General features: G+C 55.9%; 2 protein-coding genes and 1 long non-coding RNA gene across 5 annotated transcripts in view; 1 reads left to right on the top strand and 2 right to left on the bottom strand.

Annotated features, from left to right (window-relative positions):
* The window catches only part of Asic4 (acid sensing ion channel subunit family member 4), a 24814-nt gene extending 18786 nt beyond the window's left edge, over positions 1–6028 (bottom strand). Inside the window, exons 1-2 of one of the 2 annotated variants that reach the window (XM_078018070.1) lie at positions 5949–6028; positions 2652–4786 (exon numbers count right to left, since the gene is read on the bottom strand). In XM_078018070.1, coding sequence (XP_077874196.1) covers positions 2652–3233 — 582 coding nt within the window. In that variant the 5' untranslated portion in view covers positions 3234–4786; positions 5949–6028. Of the gene's footprint in view, positions 1–2651; positions 4787–5948 lie in introns of those variants that run through there. The other variant, XM_013360855.4, reaches the window with a different exon arrangement.
* LOC144365633 (uncharacterized) overlaps positions 1–17153 on the top strand; it is a 20538-nt gene extending 3385 nt beyond the window's left edge. Inside the window, exon 2 of the long non-coding RNA XR_013424323.1 lies at positions 15844–17153. This is a non-coding gene — a long non-coding RNA (uncharacterized LOC144365633). The remainder of the gene's footprint in view (positions 1–15843) is intronic.
* On the bottom strand, positions 11558–18587 carry Gmppa (GDP-mannose pyrophosphorylase A). 2 transcript variants are annotated; one of them, XM_078018071.1, is made up of 13 exons: positions 17760–18587; positions 17558–17655; positions 16503–16606; positions 16064–16250; positions 15696–15755; positions 14352–14482; positions 13696–13710; positions 13233–13367; positions 13011–13108; positions 12800–12846; positions 12492–12584; positions 12152–12320; positions 11558–11838 (listed from the first exon to the last, which is right to left on the bottom strand). In XM_078018071.1, the coding sequence occupies exons 1-13, from the start codon at positions 17797–17799 to the stop codon at positions 11738–11740; spliced, it is 1278 nt and encodes a 425-aa protein (XP_077874197.1). In that variant the 5' UTR covers positions 17800–18587; the 3' UTR covers positions 11558–11737. The 2 variants fall into 2 exon arrangements, with proteins under 2 accessions (XP_077874197.1, XP_021585659.1); XM_021729984.2 differs by lacking the exon at positions 13696–13710 and having other exon boundaries at positions 17760–18584.

The following is an 18587-nucleotide window of genomic DNA, read 5'->3' as shown; positions in this document are numbered from 1 at the left end:
ATGTGACATTTATTAACTTGGATTCCGGAGGAAAGGTCACAGCAGAGTGGGGAGTGGGAAAGAGGAAACAGGGAAAGCAACAGAAAACACATAATAGCCCCTTACTGAAGGCTGTCGCCGTCACTGACCATTTCATGACCCACTTGCTTCCATGTTCCCCACCAACTGTCTCAGGTACCCATCTCCCCATCACAGACCTCCCCACATCCCCAACATGGACTCCATGTCCTCACTACAGAGACAATTACAGACCTCATGCCCTCACCAGACACCGCAATGTCTTCATGTCCCTTCTCCAGTTTTGCCCAGATGACATGCCCTCATCTTCCCCGAGGCTGCGGATCTTGGGCCCCATCTCAATCTTTAATTCCAGACCCTGGTGCATTTGCAGCAGGCTCGGCCCGAAGGTGCCAGATCCAAGGGAAGTTACACTCAGCAGATGGGAACGAGGTATGGGCATAAGGGTATGAATCTAGATCGGGCACAGAGAATAGGAACCCCAAAGAGGACTCACCCCCCAGTGCTTGCTTTGCTCCTCCTCCCCTTGTTATCCTCCTGCAGCCCCAGAGCTGAGACCCACAAACTTCTATCCTCTCTTCTGCAGCCCCAGGGTAGCAAAGGGCCTGTGGGAAACCCACCCTCACTCCTCCCAGCTCTTCCTGGGATTTCCAAGGACTCACCAGCTTTGATCAGGGGACTCCCTGTCCCTGTATCCTCCAGGCACCTCCTCCCTCCCTGGAGGCTAGGCAGGAACTCTGGCTCCCTCTCTTTACTTCCTCAGCCCCCCTCCATCTCTTTCTCCCCTTCCCTCCCACTGATATGTCATTACCCTTCCCCTTTCCTGCCCACCCCCAACAAGGGCCTGAGACACAAACTCCTGCTCTAGCTTGCTTAGGGGACACAAAGACCCCATTGATTTCTGCCCCAACAGCACCTGCTAAGACTGGACCCCCGCAACAAGGAGGGGTGAGGCTGCAGGGCAGAGGAGCCCCATGGATCTTAGAGGCCACATACTCTATATCCCACCTCCTCCTCAGGGACCCTCCCAGGCTTGCCTTTGAGGAGCAGTGAGTTTTCCTAGAAGACAAGGTGTACAGCCAGACAATGGGCTGATGCCCTCTGACTCTGCTCCCAGTACAATCCTCTCCTTCTTGGCTCTCTGTTGCCATCTAATTGCCCCCACCCAATGTCAGGAGGCCCCAGGCAGAAATCATGGTGGGGGCCAGGACCTGGATGGAGTGTGTTTCCTGGTGACACTGAGGCAGCAAGTGAGTGAAAGCCTGGGGATGGGGGCTGGGCCTTGAGGAAGGAAAGTCCCCATTGCTGCTGGAGGCTGGCCTGAGTGGGCACCGTGTTGACACCACACATCTGCACCTGCATGGGCATCGGTACCGAGGATGAAAACACAGATACACACAGTGCTGGGAGTCAACTGTGGACTGGGGACAGCCATCTCAAGCACCATGAATAATAGATAGCCTGTGACTGTGGGTGAACGGATTGCTGATAGACAGACAGTACACCAGACACACCCCTCGCACTCATACACCTGACTGTGGGAGGTGTGCAGGGAGAGCAGCCCGAGCCGACACTCCCAGCCAGGGTACATGTGTTTGTGTTCCTACATGTGTGAGAGATGGCGCCAGCAATCTCTGCGTGGAGAATGGGGAGCAGCACTTGGGGTAGATGAAGGGGCATCATGAGGTGAGATGGCACCCACAGCATGACCCCATCCTTGGCAGCTAGGAGCTGGAATATGGGCATGGAGCTGAATAGCTCTCTGGGCGTGTGGGTATGTGGGCGTGCAGGTGTGCATGTGAGTGGAGTGACAGGGACACTGAGTGCGTGTGAGAGGGAGTGTGCAGGAAACTGTGTCCCCAAGCAGTAGGAGTGTGTGTGTGTGTGTGTGTGTGTGTGTGTGCACGCGCGTGCATGTGCGTGTGCTAGCACTGAGGGTGAATTATGCACACAGAGTGAATGAGTGATCCTCAGTGTAGGAGCCAGAGCCGGGCAAGGGAGCAACAAGGGGATGGAGGGGGCCACTGGCAGGCGAAGCTGGGGGGAGCATGAAAGAGGGATGTGTGAGGGTATCCGTGAAGGGGGGCAGTGAGAGACACAGGGACAGAAGAGACACTGGCACCCAGTGTACACGAAGACCATCTCTATCCAGTCTGCCAGCGGGGCCAGTTCCCCAGAAGGCAGCCCTGAGTCCTTCCCTAGCCAAAGCCCCCCAAATACCCGTCCCTTTCATCTTCATTTGGGGGGGGAGAATTCAGTTGCTCCAGAAGAAAAGGGGAGCAAGAACAAAGTGGGGATCAGTCAGTCCAGCCTTGGGAGGGTACATCCCTTCCCTGCTAGCTGATCAGCTTCAAGATCCCTGGGCTCACCCCAGGCTAGCCCCTGGCCCCCAACCCTGGGCACTGCAGCAGCGGCAGGACCAAGAAGAGGAGCAGCAGCACTGGGGTAAGTCCCTAGGACTGTCCACCGCTCCAGGGCTGGGAAGCCAGAGGGAAACACCGGCTGGGGAGACACCAGGCCTGCCTCTGGTGGCGGAAGGAAGGGAAGCCCTGTTGAGGATGCCCTCACGTACCACCCCCGCCCCACGCCAGCCTCACCACCCCAGGCCAGGCAGCCCAGCTGGCAGAACTCACCACAGAGAAGTTGCTGGCGGAGCAGTGGTGCCCACTGAAGTTGCAGCTTTTGAGCATGTCGGCAAGCTGGTGGCCAGTGCGGTTGAGGATGTCTACCATGTCGGGCTCTGGGTAGCGCAGGCCAGCAGCACGGTGCCCATCCCGGTCTTTGGGGGGTAGCCCTGTCAGATTGGCCAGGTGGAAGATGTCAGCATCGCTGAGTGCTGAATGCCGGAAGCGGTTGATGTTGCAGAGGGTGACAGCTGGGAAGCCCGCCACTGGGGCTGGGGCAGCAGGGTCCATTGCCACCAGGTGAGGCCGGGTCAGGTAGCCCCGGGCCAGGCCAGCTGCCTGGTACAAGAAGGCAGCCAGCGAGGTGAGTAGGGCCAGTGCCCACAGGGTTCTGCGCAGTCCATGGGGGCCTGGGCCACAGGCCCGGCCCAGCCCATGCAGAGTGCTGGTGCTAGCAAAGGTGGCCAGGTCCCGAGGGGCTGCTGCCCCCCGAGCAGCCCCCAGGAGGCTCTGCTCATCCCCTGCCTCCTTCTCCTTGGGTTTCGCATCTTCCTCAGCAAATTTGATTTTGCACACAATCTCGATCGGCATCTGTCCCTGGCTGCTGGGACTGGCCAGAGCCTCCCTGCCCCTGTCCCTCCCTGGCCAGCAGCCCTGGTGCCCTCCGGAGTGGCGGTGGTGGCAGCGGCTGCTCTTCTAAACTCAGGGCAAGCAGGAGGAGGACAGGGACAGGGTGGGGGCCCGAGGTGGGGGCGTCACTCCCACTCCCAGCAGCTCCGCAGCCCTGGTGCTGCTTCTGCCGCCGCTGCCTCTGCTGCCGCTTGTCTCTCTCCTCGATCGTCTCCTTGTGGCTTCCCTTATCAGCACCAGCACAGCTGTCAGCCCCTGCGTGTGTCCCTGCGAGCGAGCGAGTGAGCGAGGGAGCTAGCGCTGCTCCGCCACGCCGCGCAGCCCCAGCCGCTCCGCTCAGCATGTGCTCCGGAGCCCACCCCGTGCTTAATAATTCAGGACATGTCAACAGCGTTTCACCGGCGGCATGGGCGGCAGGAGCCAGGCCAGGGGAGGGGAAAACCCCTAGTCCAGGACAGGGATCCAGGGATTGGGCTATCCCCCAAAGTCTTGCTACACCCTAGCCACTTGCAGGGAGCCCCAGATGTGTCCCACTCCCAGGGCACTCAGGCAAGAGAACAACACCCAGAGCGTTCAACCTCGTCTGCCACTTTTCTGAACCACACCCCATGGAGGGTCAGCCAACTCTGTCCTCCACTTCCCAGCCTCCCTGACTCCGGACTCCAGCCAACACCTGGTCTCACTACCCAGCTCACAACAGCTTCCAGAAACTCCTTGAGAGAGCCACTTGTTTGAATGAGGAAGGGGAAAGGAGGAGAGGGCAGGCAAGACAGACTAGGGGACAACCGTGACTCCACTAAGATGCTAGCTTCCCTAGAGCTTTGCTGTCGACTTCAATGCCCCACTGTACCCCTGTCCCTGCTCCAGGAGACTGGCTCTGTCTCTCTCATCTTGTCCCTAACCCCTGAGCCACTCATACGACTGGGAGTGAGGCCACCCTGGTTAACTTGCATGTCTATGGCCACTTTCACCCCAAATGTCCCCCCAGTCTCTTGCCACAACCAGGCTGGAGGTGGGGGGGTGCTGGGTGAATAGACTAGGGAGGAAACGGGAACTCTCAAATGTGGAAGGAGGTAGAGGAGAGCCCAGATGGAGGTTTCCCAGGGAGCGAGAAGATGTGCTGGTTCTCAATGGGAGAGAATGCCATCCTCAGGAAACCAATGCCAGGGGTGCCCTGTCACTTGGTAGAATGGGGGCAGGGTAACCCTGAGGGACTGCCATATTCTCGTGGAGGGACAAGTGGGCACGTGGTCTGTCAACACAGGCAGGGGAAGGATGCCTGGCTGGCCGGCCAGGAGGGGATACATTTGTGGCCCCCAGGGTGAGGGTAGCAAGAATGAGCTGCTTGTGCTCTGGGGGACCCATGTGAGAGTGTGAACCCTCATGGGGGAGGAAGCACTTGTCCCCTGCAGGAAGGGGGGGCTGATTAATCGGGGCGCTAATGAGCAGCAGGGAGAGGAAGCTCCAAGGGGCGGGGGAGGCGGCTCCATCGATCCAAGCCGCGGAACCAGCAGCTGAAAAAAAAAGTGAGAAGGGAATCGATCTGAGGGAAACGGCAGCTGCTGGGGATTAGAGCCCGAGGTCCACCCGCTGCCCGTCGGCCACCCCTCCCCTGCGTCAGGCCTGGCCCCGCAGTCTCCGCCTGGACCTGAGGGAGGGACCCAAGGATGGTTCCCTAGGGAGCAGGGAGCTGCTCTGCCACCCTGGCTGCAAGGCCAGGTCAGGTCCTATCAGGGTCACCTCAGCATGGAGCCTGCCCACACACCCAGCCTGGTTATGCCTGGTGCCCTGACTAGGTTGTTCCAAGCCTTTCAGCAAAGTGGCTTCCAGGCGTCCCACAGCTGGGTTTCCCCATAGATTCCCATGAGGCTGAGTCAGGGTCAGAAGCTTGGCAAACTGAGAAGACCCCTGGGGTTGGGTCCAGTGCTGACTCTGGCTGGGACTCAACATCCTAGAGGGGAAAGTGAGATTGGCACTGGAAGCAGCCGCCACAATACTACTCAGGTACCCAAGTGACCACAGACAGCCCCCATGCCCCATGCCTTGGCAGCCCCCTCCGAGGCTCTCCCCTCCCTGGTAGACTTACAGACATTTCCAGAGCTCCCCCCACCGCTCCTCCCCATCCTTCTCTCTTCCCCTTTCTCCCAATATTGATTTTTCTTTACTAGGTTTTTTTTAAAAAGGTGATTTAATTGCTTTTTTAAGGTTACTTCAGTCTGGGGCTCTGCCAAGAAAGCAAGGAGCTGCCCCCCAAGCTCTCCCCAGCACTCACTACTGCCCTGGCGTCTGTACATGTCCCTGAATTCCCCTGTCATCTGCTGAGATCTCAGGGTCACACCCTCCCATCACATACTGGCCTCCATCAGAGCCCAAATCACACCCCCTTTCCCCTTGAGGGATGGCAGGGAAGCTTCAACCTCTAAAAGGAATGAAGTTGGGTGGTAACTGGGCACAGGGGGAGCATGGGGGGCTGTGGAGGAACTCCAGGCTGCCTGGAAGTGGTGCAGCAGTTAGTTACACTGACACCCCCACCACTGCCCGATGGCCAGCTGTCTCCAATTGTCCCCAAGTTGCCACCTCCAGTCTCCCAGATCTCCAGGAATCTGGTTATGCTCGGTAGGAGTCATCCCTCACCCCCACCCATCCTTCCAGCCCATCTCTTGGTTTGGTTTTTACCATCCACTCCTCCCCAGCCTCTGCTGGCCCTCTTCATGTCCCTCTATACCCCTGTCGCCTCTGGCCCCCCGTCCCCTCTCCCCGCCTCTCCCTGCTTCCCTGCCTGCCTCTCTCTCTGCCCGGCTGCAGTTGGGTGATAATCTCCCTCATTTAGCCTCCCGGCTGCTTCCCCGGCTCATTGCCCAGCTGGTCCCTGGGGCCCGGCCCAGCTTCTTCCCCACCCCCATCCCCAGTCCTGCGCCCAAGCTCCCCATCCCCTCCCTGCTCCCCCCACCCACTCCCAGGGGACCAGCTGCCCCCTGTAGTGAAGAATCAGAGCCAAGTGGGGCTGGACAGAACCTGAGCTGGGGGTGAGCAAACAGGGTGGGGCTGATAGGGACCCTGGGCCAAACAGAAGGGCTGGGGGCATTGCTGCAGGGTCTGGACGTGAAGCCTCAGCTGGAGTTCCTCTGCCCTCCAATTGTCCCCATTCCACAGATTTGTTCACAGTCCAATTCTCCACCCCCAGGCTTTGTGACAGTGAGGAGGCAGAGGTTAGATGAGGCAGGGCTGGGAATGGGGGCAGAGGAATGAGGAGTAGCAGGGAGGGCAGAATGGTTCTGGCTCAATGAATCTGGGAGGAGGCACAGGGGTTTTATTTGAGCAAAATACCCCAAAGGGAGACCTGGAGACATCCCAGGACTCAACTTCACCGAGTTCCCAGGGGGCTTCTGTTCACAGGACAGGGACCCCCAAGCTAAGCTACATTTGCCCCTTCCTACCATGTGTAGGCCCCAAGCTCCATCTCTCTGGCCCCATTAATAAACCACATGACCCTCAAACTCCTAGGTAGCATTCTCCAGAGAGTCCCCAGCCTCCCCCTACTCTCAGGAGACACCCCTTCACCACCCTCCCCGACCAGGAACCTGCCTCCGGTGCGGACCAGGGTATGAGCCAGTGTGGGACAGACGTGGGCGGGAAGGGACAAGGAAGGGGAGGCCGGGCTGGGCCAGGCCTGGCTAGTGAGCGAGCCGCGGTGACAAACGGGCTGTGCGGGGGTGAGGGGCGGGGGGCGGACGGCGGCTGATTTATCTGGGTTATTTATGCCGCGGACGAGGCAGGAGAAGCGGTTAATGAGAGTCCCGGCGAAAGGGGGTGGGGAGGCCTGGACGTGATCTGAGAGGACTGAAGAGGGTTAGCATCCCACCGCCAGGCCCTGCCCCCACTGTCACCAGTACTTTTTACCCCCCACCCTGACCTCCGGAGGCCAGGGCAGCACAGCACCTTTCCTGTGTCTTGAACCCACACCCTCCATCCCTATGCAGTTACTCCCACTCAGAGACCACGGGTCCCCAGGACTGCAGCACAGCTGGTCCAAGATGGGGCGGAGGGCGAAGGGCGTTCATCTGAGGAACTGAGGAGGGGCCCAGGCAAGGGAAGGGCAGGAAAAAGAAAAATGACAAATCCTGGCTGCCAGAAACTGACAAAATCTGTGGAGCCTGTCAGGGGGAAGAGGCTAGCTTGGGAACGGTGGGCAGCCCACAGCCTCAGAGCTAAGGTGGAGAGCAGGCAAAGGGCACCGGGGTACAGATCTGGTGTCAGCCAGGGGCCCCAATGGGGGCCTGAGTGGCAGAGAGGCTTGGGGGGTGGCACAGGCTGGTCAGAGAGCAGCCAGAGCTGGGAAGGAGGGGAGAAGATCCAGAGAAGGAGGGGGAGAGGGCTTTGCAGCAGTGAAAGCTGCTGGGAGCAGATAAGGCAGCACAGCAGCAGGAGGGATTAAAGCTCCGAGGGGCATGGGGGGGGCGGCGTGGGAGGGGGTGGGGGGGCAGGGAGGAGAGGCTGAGGGCAAGACACCAGGGCCAAGGAGATGAGTAGGAAAATGCGGCTTCCAGGCAGCAGGATTTAATCAGGGGCCACGAGGTGGCCATTAACTGGGAAAGAAGCGACTGTTCATCGTCTGTTCTGGGGAGGAAGACTTTTGTACCATTGATGGAGTCCCCACACCCTGCCCACCTGCCCACATTAGGGACAGCAGAGTTAAACGGAGGGATGCACTGCTGAGGTTAGAGTGCTGGAGGATTAAGGGGTAGGGTGGGGATGAGGGGATGATGCAGAGGTGGCCCTGGGAGCCCTGGAGCCAAGGCTTGGAGACTGAGGGCACACAGCGCCTCCTTGAGGCGGCTGATGGAACACCAGAGAGCCACAGGGAACAATTAAGGATGCCCAGTCCACTGCCCTAGCATGGAGACCACATCACACCCAGACTGTGGCAAGGCCAGAGTTTCAGAAGGGCTTCTTTTTGGGGAGAGATATAGGCTCAGAAGAAGGGCGGGTAGCTTCTCAGGGTGAGCCTCGAAGTCCCTTACAACCCTCCTACCCTCCCAGAAGGGTGTTTGGGGCAGTGAGATCCCTGCTCCCTCCAGACCAGAGTCCAGGGCAGTTCAGAGGTGGTCTGGGTGGTGGAAGGGAGCCTGGGGGAAGAGGAGGGGCTGGGGGAGGGGAGCGGGGGTGGCAGGCGGGGCTGGGTAATTGCATGTTTGCCAGTTCTCCGTCTCTGCACACCGAGGGAGCGTGTGTTGGTGGGTGTAGCTTCGCTTTGAGGAGTGTGTGTCTGTTGGCAGAGGTGTCGGTATGTCTGTTTCGGGGGTCTGGGCTCTTCTTGGCCCCCGGCTCCCCTTTGTGTTTTGGGGAGCAAGGCTCTGGGCATACCCAGCTGTGCTCCGCGCTGATGCGGCAGATGTGGCGGGGCCCCAGCTGTGCCTGCTTCCCGGAGAGGGGGAGGGGGCCGCAATCTGCTCCCCCGATAATGGCTGCTAAGTGCCAGAGGGAGGGGATCGAGATGGAGGTGGGACAGGGTCCCTGGACAGCCCACCGAAGGGACAGGAGGGAGATGAAGGCACTGCTGCCCTGCCCCACCCCACCCCGCCCAACCTTCCCTGTCTGTTCTTGGATCATCCTCTCCCCCTCTGCTGGCTCCTGAAGCCCATCCAAATTTCTCTCCACATTCAGTCCCTGTCCCCAGCTCTCTTCCCCTGTCGCCCCATCCAGCTTGGTGCCAGGGACCCACCCCCTTCCCCGGCCCCCAGCTTGCTCCCCCTCGCTGATTTTACAGAATAATCTTTTTATGGAAACCGAAAAAGCGCTAATGGCAGGAGCGCACCCCTCCCCCGCATCCCTCCCCCTGTTCATCCCCCACTTCCCACCCCAGTTCCCTTGTTTCTCCCTTCTCCAACCCTCACAGGGCCAGCACCCTTGTACCCCTACAGGGCCTTTGAAGGTTGGGTGCAGGGTCAAGAAGCAGTGGACAAGGGGGTTCCTTGTTCCCCCTACTCACATCTTGGGCCCTGAGTGGCCCCCTCATAGATGCAAGAGGCTTTAGGTCTTTCCACCACAGAAAAGGGCTGCAGATGGGGCATTACAGCCTCTCCCCTTAGACACCCCCCTGCATACACTCTCTTGGCCTGGGGGGAGGCAGACCTCAGCCTCACTAGCTACCCCCCTTTCAAACACAGACCTGTTCCCCTTCTAGTACCTCTACCCACCATGTCCCCACCCCCACTGGGTCTAGGAGGGGGGTCCCGGGGGCCAGGGCCTGACACAGACTTATTGGATTTCACGGTGTTTTGCTGAGAAAATAATTAAATTATCATATTTATGATGGAGCTGCCATGGCCTCTGCCAACCGCTTGGAACAGAAGGGTCAGGACGGGGCGGGGGTGGAGAGGGAAGGGACCCAGAGCCTGGCCCTGCGGCCCAGCCCTCTCCCAGCCCCTTCCTCAGGGAGATGACCCCAGGCACAGAGTGGGCCTCTGCAGTTCCCTGCAGGCAAAGAGATGATAGAAGGTCTGGGTTGGAAGCAGGGACCAAAGGAAGAGGGAAGGGAGCTGAGTGAGGCAGGTTACGGGTCAGGCCTGCTAAATCCAGTCGTTTCCCATGGCTCTCACACAATCTGCAGAGCCTGAAGGGGTTGAGAGGTCACCTCAGCCTAGCTCCTGTGCATCTCTGTCACTGCCCACCTATGGAGCTATGAAATCCTAGGCTGTCCCTGATGATGGTGCTGATAACAAGGCCCCAGCACCCTGCCGCCTGCCACCCCAGCCTGCTGCCAGGACCCCCTCCTCCCTCCCACCCACACCCTGCCCCCCCCCCCATTCTCTTCGGGTAATTAGATTCCTCTCAATTAGCAGATTACGATCATTACCAGCTCATCTGGCAACTAAGCTCCGCACCCACAGCTGGGGAAAGGGGGGCACTGAGAGGGGCACTTGGGGGTCATGGGCAAACATGAGAGATTGTAGGGAGAGCAAGACTGAGACCTGCGAAGGGCAGGACCAGGCTGATGGGAAGTGGCCAGAACTCCCAGAAAGGACACCTCCCCCTGCACTTCCAGAGAGAGCAGCATTGGCTCAGGTCTGCCCTGCCTGCCAGGGGAGTAGGAGACAGAGATACTGAGCCCCAGGCGGGGGCAAACCTTCCTACACCTCGCCAAAAGCCAGGCTGGGAGCAGATGGGGCTGGCAAAGTGGAAAAACAGGCCAACACCAGGGCTCGGCAGGAGCTGAGGAGAGCGGGCTGCCAGGGGTGATCAGCCTCCAGGGCTGTGGCTCCCAGCTCTGGGGCCCAGCTGAAAGGCTCACAACCCCCCACCTCTGAATCTCACATTGGGAGTCCAGGCCAGGCCCAGTAAGGATAAAGAGGCAGGAAGGTGGACAACCAGGGGCAAAGGTGGGGGCCAGCGGGCAGGGGAGCCTGGAGGGCCTTCCTCCAAAGCAGTGCAAGAGGCTGAGGCAATGGGAGGGGGAGATTTATTTATTTATTTTTTATTTTTATTTTTTTTTCCATTTGGCTTTTCTTTCTTTTTTTTTTTTTTTATTGATTGTTCAAAACATTACAGAGCTCAAGACATATCATCTTTCATACATTCGACTCAATTGAGATTTGAACTCCCCAAATACATAATACAGACTCACTTCTGTTACATACTCACGTTTTTACATAATGGCATATTAGTGACTGTTGTATTCTGCTACCTTTCCTATCCCCTACTATGCCCCCTCCCCTCCCCTCCCCTCCCATCTTCCCTCTCTACCTCCTCTGCTGTTGTTCAGTTCTCTCCCCTTTTTTCCCCCCACCCCCTTTCCCCTCATAACCTCTTATAATTTTGTGTATCACTGAAGGTCTCCTACCATTTCCATATGTTTTCCCTTCTCTCTTCCTTTCTCTCCCCCCATTCGTCTTAGTTTACTGGTAGTCTTTTCCTCATGCTCTTCCTTCCTGTTCTATTCTTAGTGGCTCTCTTTATATCAAAGAAGACATTTGACATTTGTTTTTTAGGGCTTGGCTAGCTTCACTTAGCATAATCTGCTCTAATGCCATCCATTTCCCTGCAAATTCTATGATTTTGTCGTTTCTTAGTGCTGCATAATACTCCATTGTGTATAGCTGCCACAATTTTTTTATCCACTCGTCTATTGAAGGGCATCTAGGGAGGGGGAGATTTACCAGAGCTCCAGATTCATTATTCATGAGCCCGCAGCAACGACTCCAATTTAAATGCTAATGTGGGGGGGCCTGACTCAGCTGCTCACCTTCTGCCCCCACCCCCTGCCCAGGCACAAGTGGAGTCGGTGCTGGCTTCAAGGTTCACTAGGGTTTATTTGGGAGTGGGGAGGGAGACCAAGCCACCCACACTGCCCCAGCAGGTGAAGATCCTGCCAGGCTTCATCTGGTCCTTTCTGGATAGGGACTGGCCAAGCAGGCAGCAGCCTCCAGGAGAGCAGGAAGGAGTTGGGGGCCCCTCTGCAGCCCCTGTCAGAGGATGATCTGGTTGGTGAAACTGCGGCTCAATTCCTTGTGTGGCAGAACAATCGAGTTCAGGATAAGCACCTCGGCAGGGATCCTGACACGGCAGCCTGCAGTAGAGATGAGGGCACCAAGGGGAAGTCATGGGAGAAGAGAAAGGGGCAGGTAGCTAGGGACCCAAGGCCATCTGGGAGGGATCCCTCCCTGCCCATCTGTGGTCCTGGCTTAATGCCCCTAGAAACTCACATAGGGCCTGGCACACAGCAGGCACTTGGTAAGTGTCTGCTAAAGGAAGCGTGCACGCATGTGCATACACGCATACATACACACAAACACACACACACACACAGGAACAAATATTCCCACAGACCTCTGGCATCATCTCTGGTGCTTCTCGAAGCCCCAGGGCCCAGTAAGTCATACCCAGGATGGTGATAGCAGGCAGCAGCTTGCCATCTTTGAAGAGGCTCTCGCTGTCCATGCGGGCTCGAGGGTCATTGGGATTGGGGTCATTGGGGGTCCCCTCCACACGAGCCCAGCGTCCAACAGTGCTCCCCCAGCCCACGATACTGTGCAGAATACATGTGTGCTCCTGCCAAACAGGATGGTGCGAGGTGAGTGGGCTGGGAGGCAGGAACGGGAGGGTGTGAGAGGGTCCAGAGGCAGAGCCTGTGTGGCTCACCCTTCTCTACCTTGGGAGGCAAGCTGGGTCCATCCCTCAGCCTCCTGGGCACCACACACTGCTGTGGGACCTGGTACCTACCTGCAACGTGGCTCCATGGAGGACAATGCTCTCTCGGAGCCGCACACCTTCACCCACAGTCACCCCCTTCCCGATGGAGACATTGGGGCCTAGCTGTGGAGAGAAGCACATACCATGGGTCCTGTAAGGACCTACAGGTGCCCAGGTCCAATCCCATCCTAGAACACAAAAGGTGGAAGCAACCTGCGCCAGGCCACACTATGGGCTCGGCAGAGACCAGCACCCTGAGCTCTGGCATTCTCTGCACCCCACTCCTGAACCCAAACGGATAGCACCTTCCTCTCTCTGGGGCTGGGCCCACCACTCACCACAGCTGACGGGGCCACTTTAGCAGTGGGGTGGATGTAAACGTTTCCTAGAAGCAGAAGAGAGGACCTGGGTCCAAATACCCAAAACCTTATCTAGATGGGAAGGGGCAGGGATTGAGACTCACCTCTGGACCTGAGGTCAGGAGTGGAAGCAATGGGGGAATGGGGGACGGGGATGGGCAAAGGTTAACAACTGGGGCTGGGTGGGTACCTCGGATTCTTGGACCCCCTGATGTGTGCTTGGCCAGACGTTCTGGGTGAGTGATCTGGTATCGGCCCAGATAGAGGCGAGAGGCATAGAGAGCTGAACTAGACGCCACAGAGGGGAGAAGCTCAGGGGCCAGCAGGGTCACAACCCCAAAGTCTCAACACCCCCTACCACCTGGTTCCCCAACCTCCAGATCTGAGGCACAGACCCCCCTGCTTAGCATACCCAGCAGACTTGATCTGACTCCAGATGCCATCAGTGAGGTGCACATAGATCTGGCCTTGCCCAGCCAGGGCTGAGAACACATCCTGCTCCAGGCGGATGGTCCCTGCCCCAGGCCATGAACCTGGAGAGTCCTCCCTGCAGAGAAAGGATGTTGACATCAGGTCCCCAGCTGAGCCCAGAGGTGAGCCAATGTGTCTCTCCCAGAAGAAAATGGAGAGATTCCCATCACCTTTCCAAGCCCCTCTCCAGGTCCGGTGGGTTCTCTCCAAAGTGTGCTCACATTCAGGCCGCTTTCTCACCCGCCCTGGATTGGCTGCTCTTGCAGGGGAGCCCCTGGCATAGACCCGCTTCCTATCTCTACCCCGCGTCTAGAAGGAATCCCCCAATTTTCACATCCTCCTCCCCGCGCACCCCTCCACTCACCCTCCCCTCACAGGATGGCATGAAACACAGGCAGACTCACCCCAGAGCAAGGCAGCTGGTGAGGGCAGAGACAGTCACAGAGAGAGGGAAAAAGAGATGGTAGATGCCAGCTCAGAGACAGAGAGGCCAGGAGAGATGGAGAGAAGCAGAGACACAGTGGGGTGAGAAATAGCTATGAGCAAATGATGTGAGATGGGGAGGTGGGCAGGGAGGAGAGGGTAAAGACAGGGAATCCTAGAGGGGAACAGCTTTTAGGCCAAGAAGGGGTACCCTGGGATTGGTAGGAAGGGCTCTGGGATACTACATCCCAAGGAGAGTCAGCCTGAGAATATGCGTGCATGCATGTGTGTACTTATGTATGCATGTGTGCACCTGCGTCTGCACTGGAGCATGCCTGGGCCCAAGTGTGTTGCCGTTTGCTCTGAAAGGTGTCTCTGGGTCACTCAGGGCTTGAGAGAAATGGACCAGAAGGGGAGTGGGCAGGCAGTGACAGAGGAGGAACTGGGACGGATAAGGAAGAGGGACAGAATGAGGTTAGAAAGGGAGGGACATGGAGGGAGGTTTGGCTGGAGATGACAAGTGGGAAAGGGAGAAGGGAAGAAGAGGGTGAGCAGGTTGAGATGAAGCCTGAGAGCCTGGCATGTGCCAGGGGTCTGTGACTGGGGTACTTGGGGTTACAGGGCGATGGGGCCTCACAGTTGCCCATCCTGCTGATTACGCTGGAAGACGTCCCGAAGAGGTTTCAGGGCTTCCGGAGAAAATAGATAGATGCCGCAGTTGATGATGTCACTAATAAATGTGCTGGGTTTCTCCACATAGTGCAGGACCTAAGGACAGTGAGGGCTGGGTTTGGTAGTAGAGAGGACCACTGCCCAGCATGATCCCCTAAGACCCTCTCATCTGCAGGCCCTCCCTGCTGCTGCCAGGATGGACTTGCTAACATGCAGCATGCATCTTGCTCTCACCTGACTTTACACCCTGAGATGACTGTCCTTCACCTTCACCTTCAAGATAAATCTGAACTGCAGGCCTTTCTCTCTTCCACCCTCCCCATCTCCTAGGGCTCCGGGGCCAAAGCCCCAAGCCATTGCATGCATGCCCTGGAATGTTCTTTCCATCTCTTCCTCTGAAAAAAACATCTTCAGAAACGCAGTTGACATTGTCAGTCCCTCCGTGAGTCCTCTCTTGCCAGTCCCAAAGTTAGTTATTCAGGCCTAGGCCCCAACCACACCTCACTGGTGGCACTGTGCCATTTCCAAAGGTTGTCTTGGATTCTGTCTTTCCCACTAATCTGAGGGTTCCAGAGAGGCAGAGACTGTGCCTTTTGGCTCTGTTTCTCTCATATCTAGCTGGTGCCTGGTGCAAAACGAGGTATGCATGCCATGTGTGTGTGTTCATATATATGTTTTACATTAAAACAAGGTCAAGGGCTGGGGTTGTGGCTCAGTGGTAGAGTGCTTGCCTAGCGTGTGTGAAGCACTGGGTTCAATTCTCAGCACCATATTCAAATAAAATCAATGCCCACTGACAACTAAGAAAATATTTTAAAAATAAGGTGAAATAAAAGGGCTGTGAGAAAGTGAGGCTCAGGGCAGGGAGATTCACAAACAGGGCCACAGCCCTCTGCCTGGCTGACTACACTCTCACCTCCTTAGAGGAGGAGCCACCACAATGTTCCCTGCCTCTGCCTTTGCACATACCATTCCCTGTCTGCAATGCCTTCTTGTTTCTTCCTTTATCTGGACAATTCTGACTCAGCGTACCTTGCTTCCTCCAGGAAGCCCTCCCTACCTCCCACCCAGGCAAGGCTCAGTAGGGCCCCTTTTTGTGCTCCATAGCACCCTGTACATACATTGATTTCAGCACACACCCATGGGAAATAACTGTTACCCCTTCCCCCTAGCCAGCCTCTCCGAAAGCGATACAAGATGATTAATCAAGGGACTGCCTCTTGTTTGAAAAGACTGGGGCCTCCCCATAGTGTTCTACTGTCCTCTGAGTCATGAGCAGATGCCCACCCAGCCCCCTCTCTGCTCTCACCTCATGTGTCTGTGGATTCTCAACGATGCAGCCGTAGTTGAGGGACTGTGTTCTGTTAGCCTGGAAGATAAACACATCCAAGATAGTGACCTGCTGCTTCAGGGGGGGCCAGGGCTGTTTTCTTATTCTTTCTTTCCTTCACCTACAGCACCTGGCACGCAGCTCCACCACTGACAGGCCTTCAGCAGGGTGAGTGCTGACAGCTCCCCCCACCTCCCTGCTTCTGAGCAGCCAAAGGGCTCAGGGTCACCAGCGATACCTTCGTTACAGCTGGGACAGTATACCTCCCTCCCAACACACATTCCTATTCCAACTGTTGGGGCTGCCCCTGCCTCCCCAACATCCTCTGGCCCTACCAGCTCCCTTACCGTAGTGCCAAGGAGTAAGAAAGGGTGGCGCTCGCATCTGTGAGCATCCAACATAGCACTCAAGGGGAAGTCAGAGCAGACGTCAGCATTGAGCACGAAGAATGCTTCAGGGCCTCCAGCTAAGATCTGGTCCCGGAAATGGTAGAGACCACCTCCTGTGCCCAGGGGAGCAAATTCCTGAAGGTACCTATTCCCAGGGACCCCAAAGCCAGCTCAGTGATATGTGAGAAGACATACAGCATGAGCCAGGAAAGCTAATCTCCTAACCCCAGCCCCTGGGAGTACTCCTATCCACAGAGAAACTCCATATATCTAGGGAGTCGGAGGTATCCAAATAAGAATCCTTCTAGCATGTGATGGTGAACTCTGGCAAATACTAATTCAACCCACTCTTATGAACTCAGAGGCCTAGGATATCCCCTTCTGCATGTACAAACACCTGATTGGAAGGTTGAACTCCTGCTGAGCAGCTTCTAGGAATTGGGTAAGGGCCTCATCAGGCTGGTAGAAGCCAATGAGCAGAATCTCCTGCATTCCAGGGACCTGAGGATAAGGCAAGAGAATGGGAGAGAAAATAGCTAATAGGAGGGAATGCTGGGAAAAATCCCTGGTGCTGGCCTAGAAGTCCAGAGACCACAGTTTCAGTTTCAGCTGGGGACCCACTCTTGTCTTCTCCCCTGCACAATGAGGGAGTTAGAGGAAATCTCAGTTCAGATCTCTCACTCCTTTACACTCCCTCACACACCTGAAATGGACTCATTCTTGGAAAGATTTTGCCTGCCAAGCTAATGCAAAGGATAATCTACTCACCCCACCGCCCTTTTTTCTTATCTGTCAGTCTAAACTTGACATCAGCATGAGTAAGGGTACTATTAATCAAGGATCAGCATTGAACTAGGCACCTTATAGCTTTGCCATCCTACAACAAAGTCGAGTCTCTATTTTATAGATAAGGAAACTAAAGCTCAGACAGGGTACCAAGCTTGATTGCTCCAGGTCAGTCTCACAGCAGAGCTAGATTTCACCCAAAACCTCGCCTGTAACAATACTAAAATAAAGAAATGAGCTCTGTGGTGAGCAAGGCAATGAATTCTGTGCTTTGTCTTCATTAAGGATCCCCATGTGGGTTGGGGATATAGTTCAGTTGGTAGATGCTTCCCTCGCTCATGCACAGGCCCTGGGTTCAATTCCCAGTACCACAAAAAAAAAAAAAAAAAAAAAAGGATCTCCATGCTATGACTTTAAATTGTCCTTAAGATCCTTGTCTGATCTCATTTCCAAACTTTAAAAAAAGGTGTGAAATCTGAGCAGGAAGAGGCCAGATGAGAGACTAGATTAGGGAAAAACAGAGCAGCTACGCTGTACAACTTGAGACTTAAGGGGACACCTTTCACATTTTTCCCCAGTAGGAAAAAACTATTGTTGGGAAAGGGAAATATAGCATGAAGGAGATCAGCAGGAAGTTTAGTGGGAGAGGGGAGCCTATGTGATTACCTGGGCACAGGCTTCAATATGGTGTTGGATCATAGGGACCCCAGCCACAGGAAACAATGGTTTGGGCACCTCAAAAGACAAAGGCCTGAAGCGAGTTCCTGGGAGAGGAGAGAGAACATTTCAGCCTCCTGCCCCCCTCTGCCCCAACCCACTAACCACTGGAGCCCAACACCCCCCTCCCCACAGTCCCCTGGCTCCTCACCCTTTTGAGGGCCTCCAATCAGGATGACAGCTTTCAGCATGATGGTGAGTGCTACCTAAATCTCAAACCCCAACAGACAAATCAGGTCCCTTTCTCACACCCCAAGTAAACCCAAAAACCTTCAATAGCAACACTTAGCTCCCTCCCAAGATGTAAACCAAAGTTCAGTGTAGTCCGTTCCTGGATACAACATCTCATAAATGCCACCTAGATTCCAGGTGGCCTTGAAACCTCACAATGATTCCTCACAAATTCTGAAATCCATACCTCACAACCTTATCTCTAAAAGATTTCCCTTTGGCTATAAACAAATTGTGCAAACTAAGAAACTCAGCAGATTTCCTTCTCGAACCCAAATTTTAAAAAACTGAAAACTCTATCCCAGTGATTCTCAAGTTGTTGTATTCAGCCCTAAATCCCAACAGTGCACCTGAATATCGAGCCATAAACCTTAAGTGGGCCTCGGATATTTAACTTAAATCCTAAGCATGAATTCCAAGTATTGATCCAACAATGACCACATTTGACAAACCCCCAATCCAAGCAAAAAACCCCTAGATGCTGAACATGAATCCTAAAACTAACCTCTATATGCTGAATCCCAAATCAGCATCCCAAACCTGAACCTACTAGCCCCCGGAGTCCCAATACTGGCGACTGGTGCCGGATCTCTGGATCTGGAGGAATGACTGCTGACCCTCTGAACCCCACAACAGACTATGTCCAATAACCCTAGCTTCTTGTAGCTAGGAGTTGTGAGACCAACATAGGCGCCGACCGCAGAGAGCGCGCCAGGACATCCGAGCTGGCGCTCGGCCTAGTGCCCAG

This window comes from Ictidomys tridecemlineatus, chromosome 7 (assembly GCF_052094955.1).
Source record: "Ictidomys tridecemlineatus isolate mIctTri1 chromosome 7, mIctTri1.hap1, whole genome shotgun sequence".
Lineage (NCBI taxonomy): Eukaryota > Metazoa > Chordata > Mammalia > Rodentia > Sciuridae > Ictidomys > Ictidomys tridecemlineatus.
Note: the sequence above shows the minus strand (reverse complement) of the source record. Positions and strands in the feature narration are given on the sequence as shown.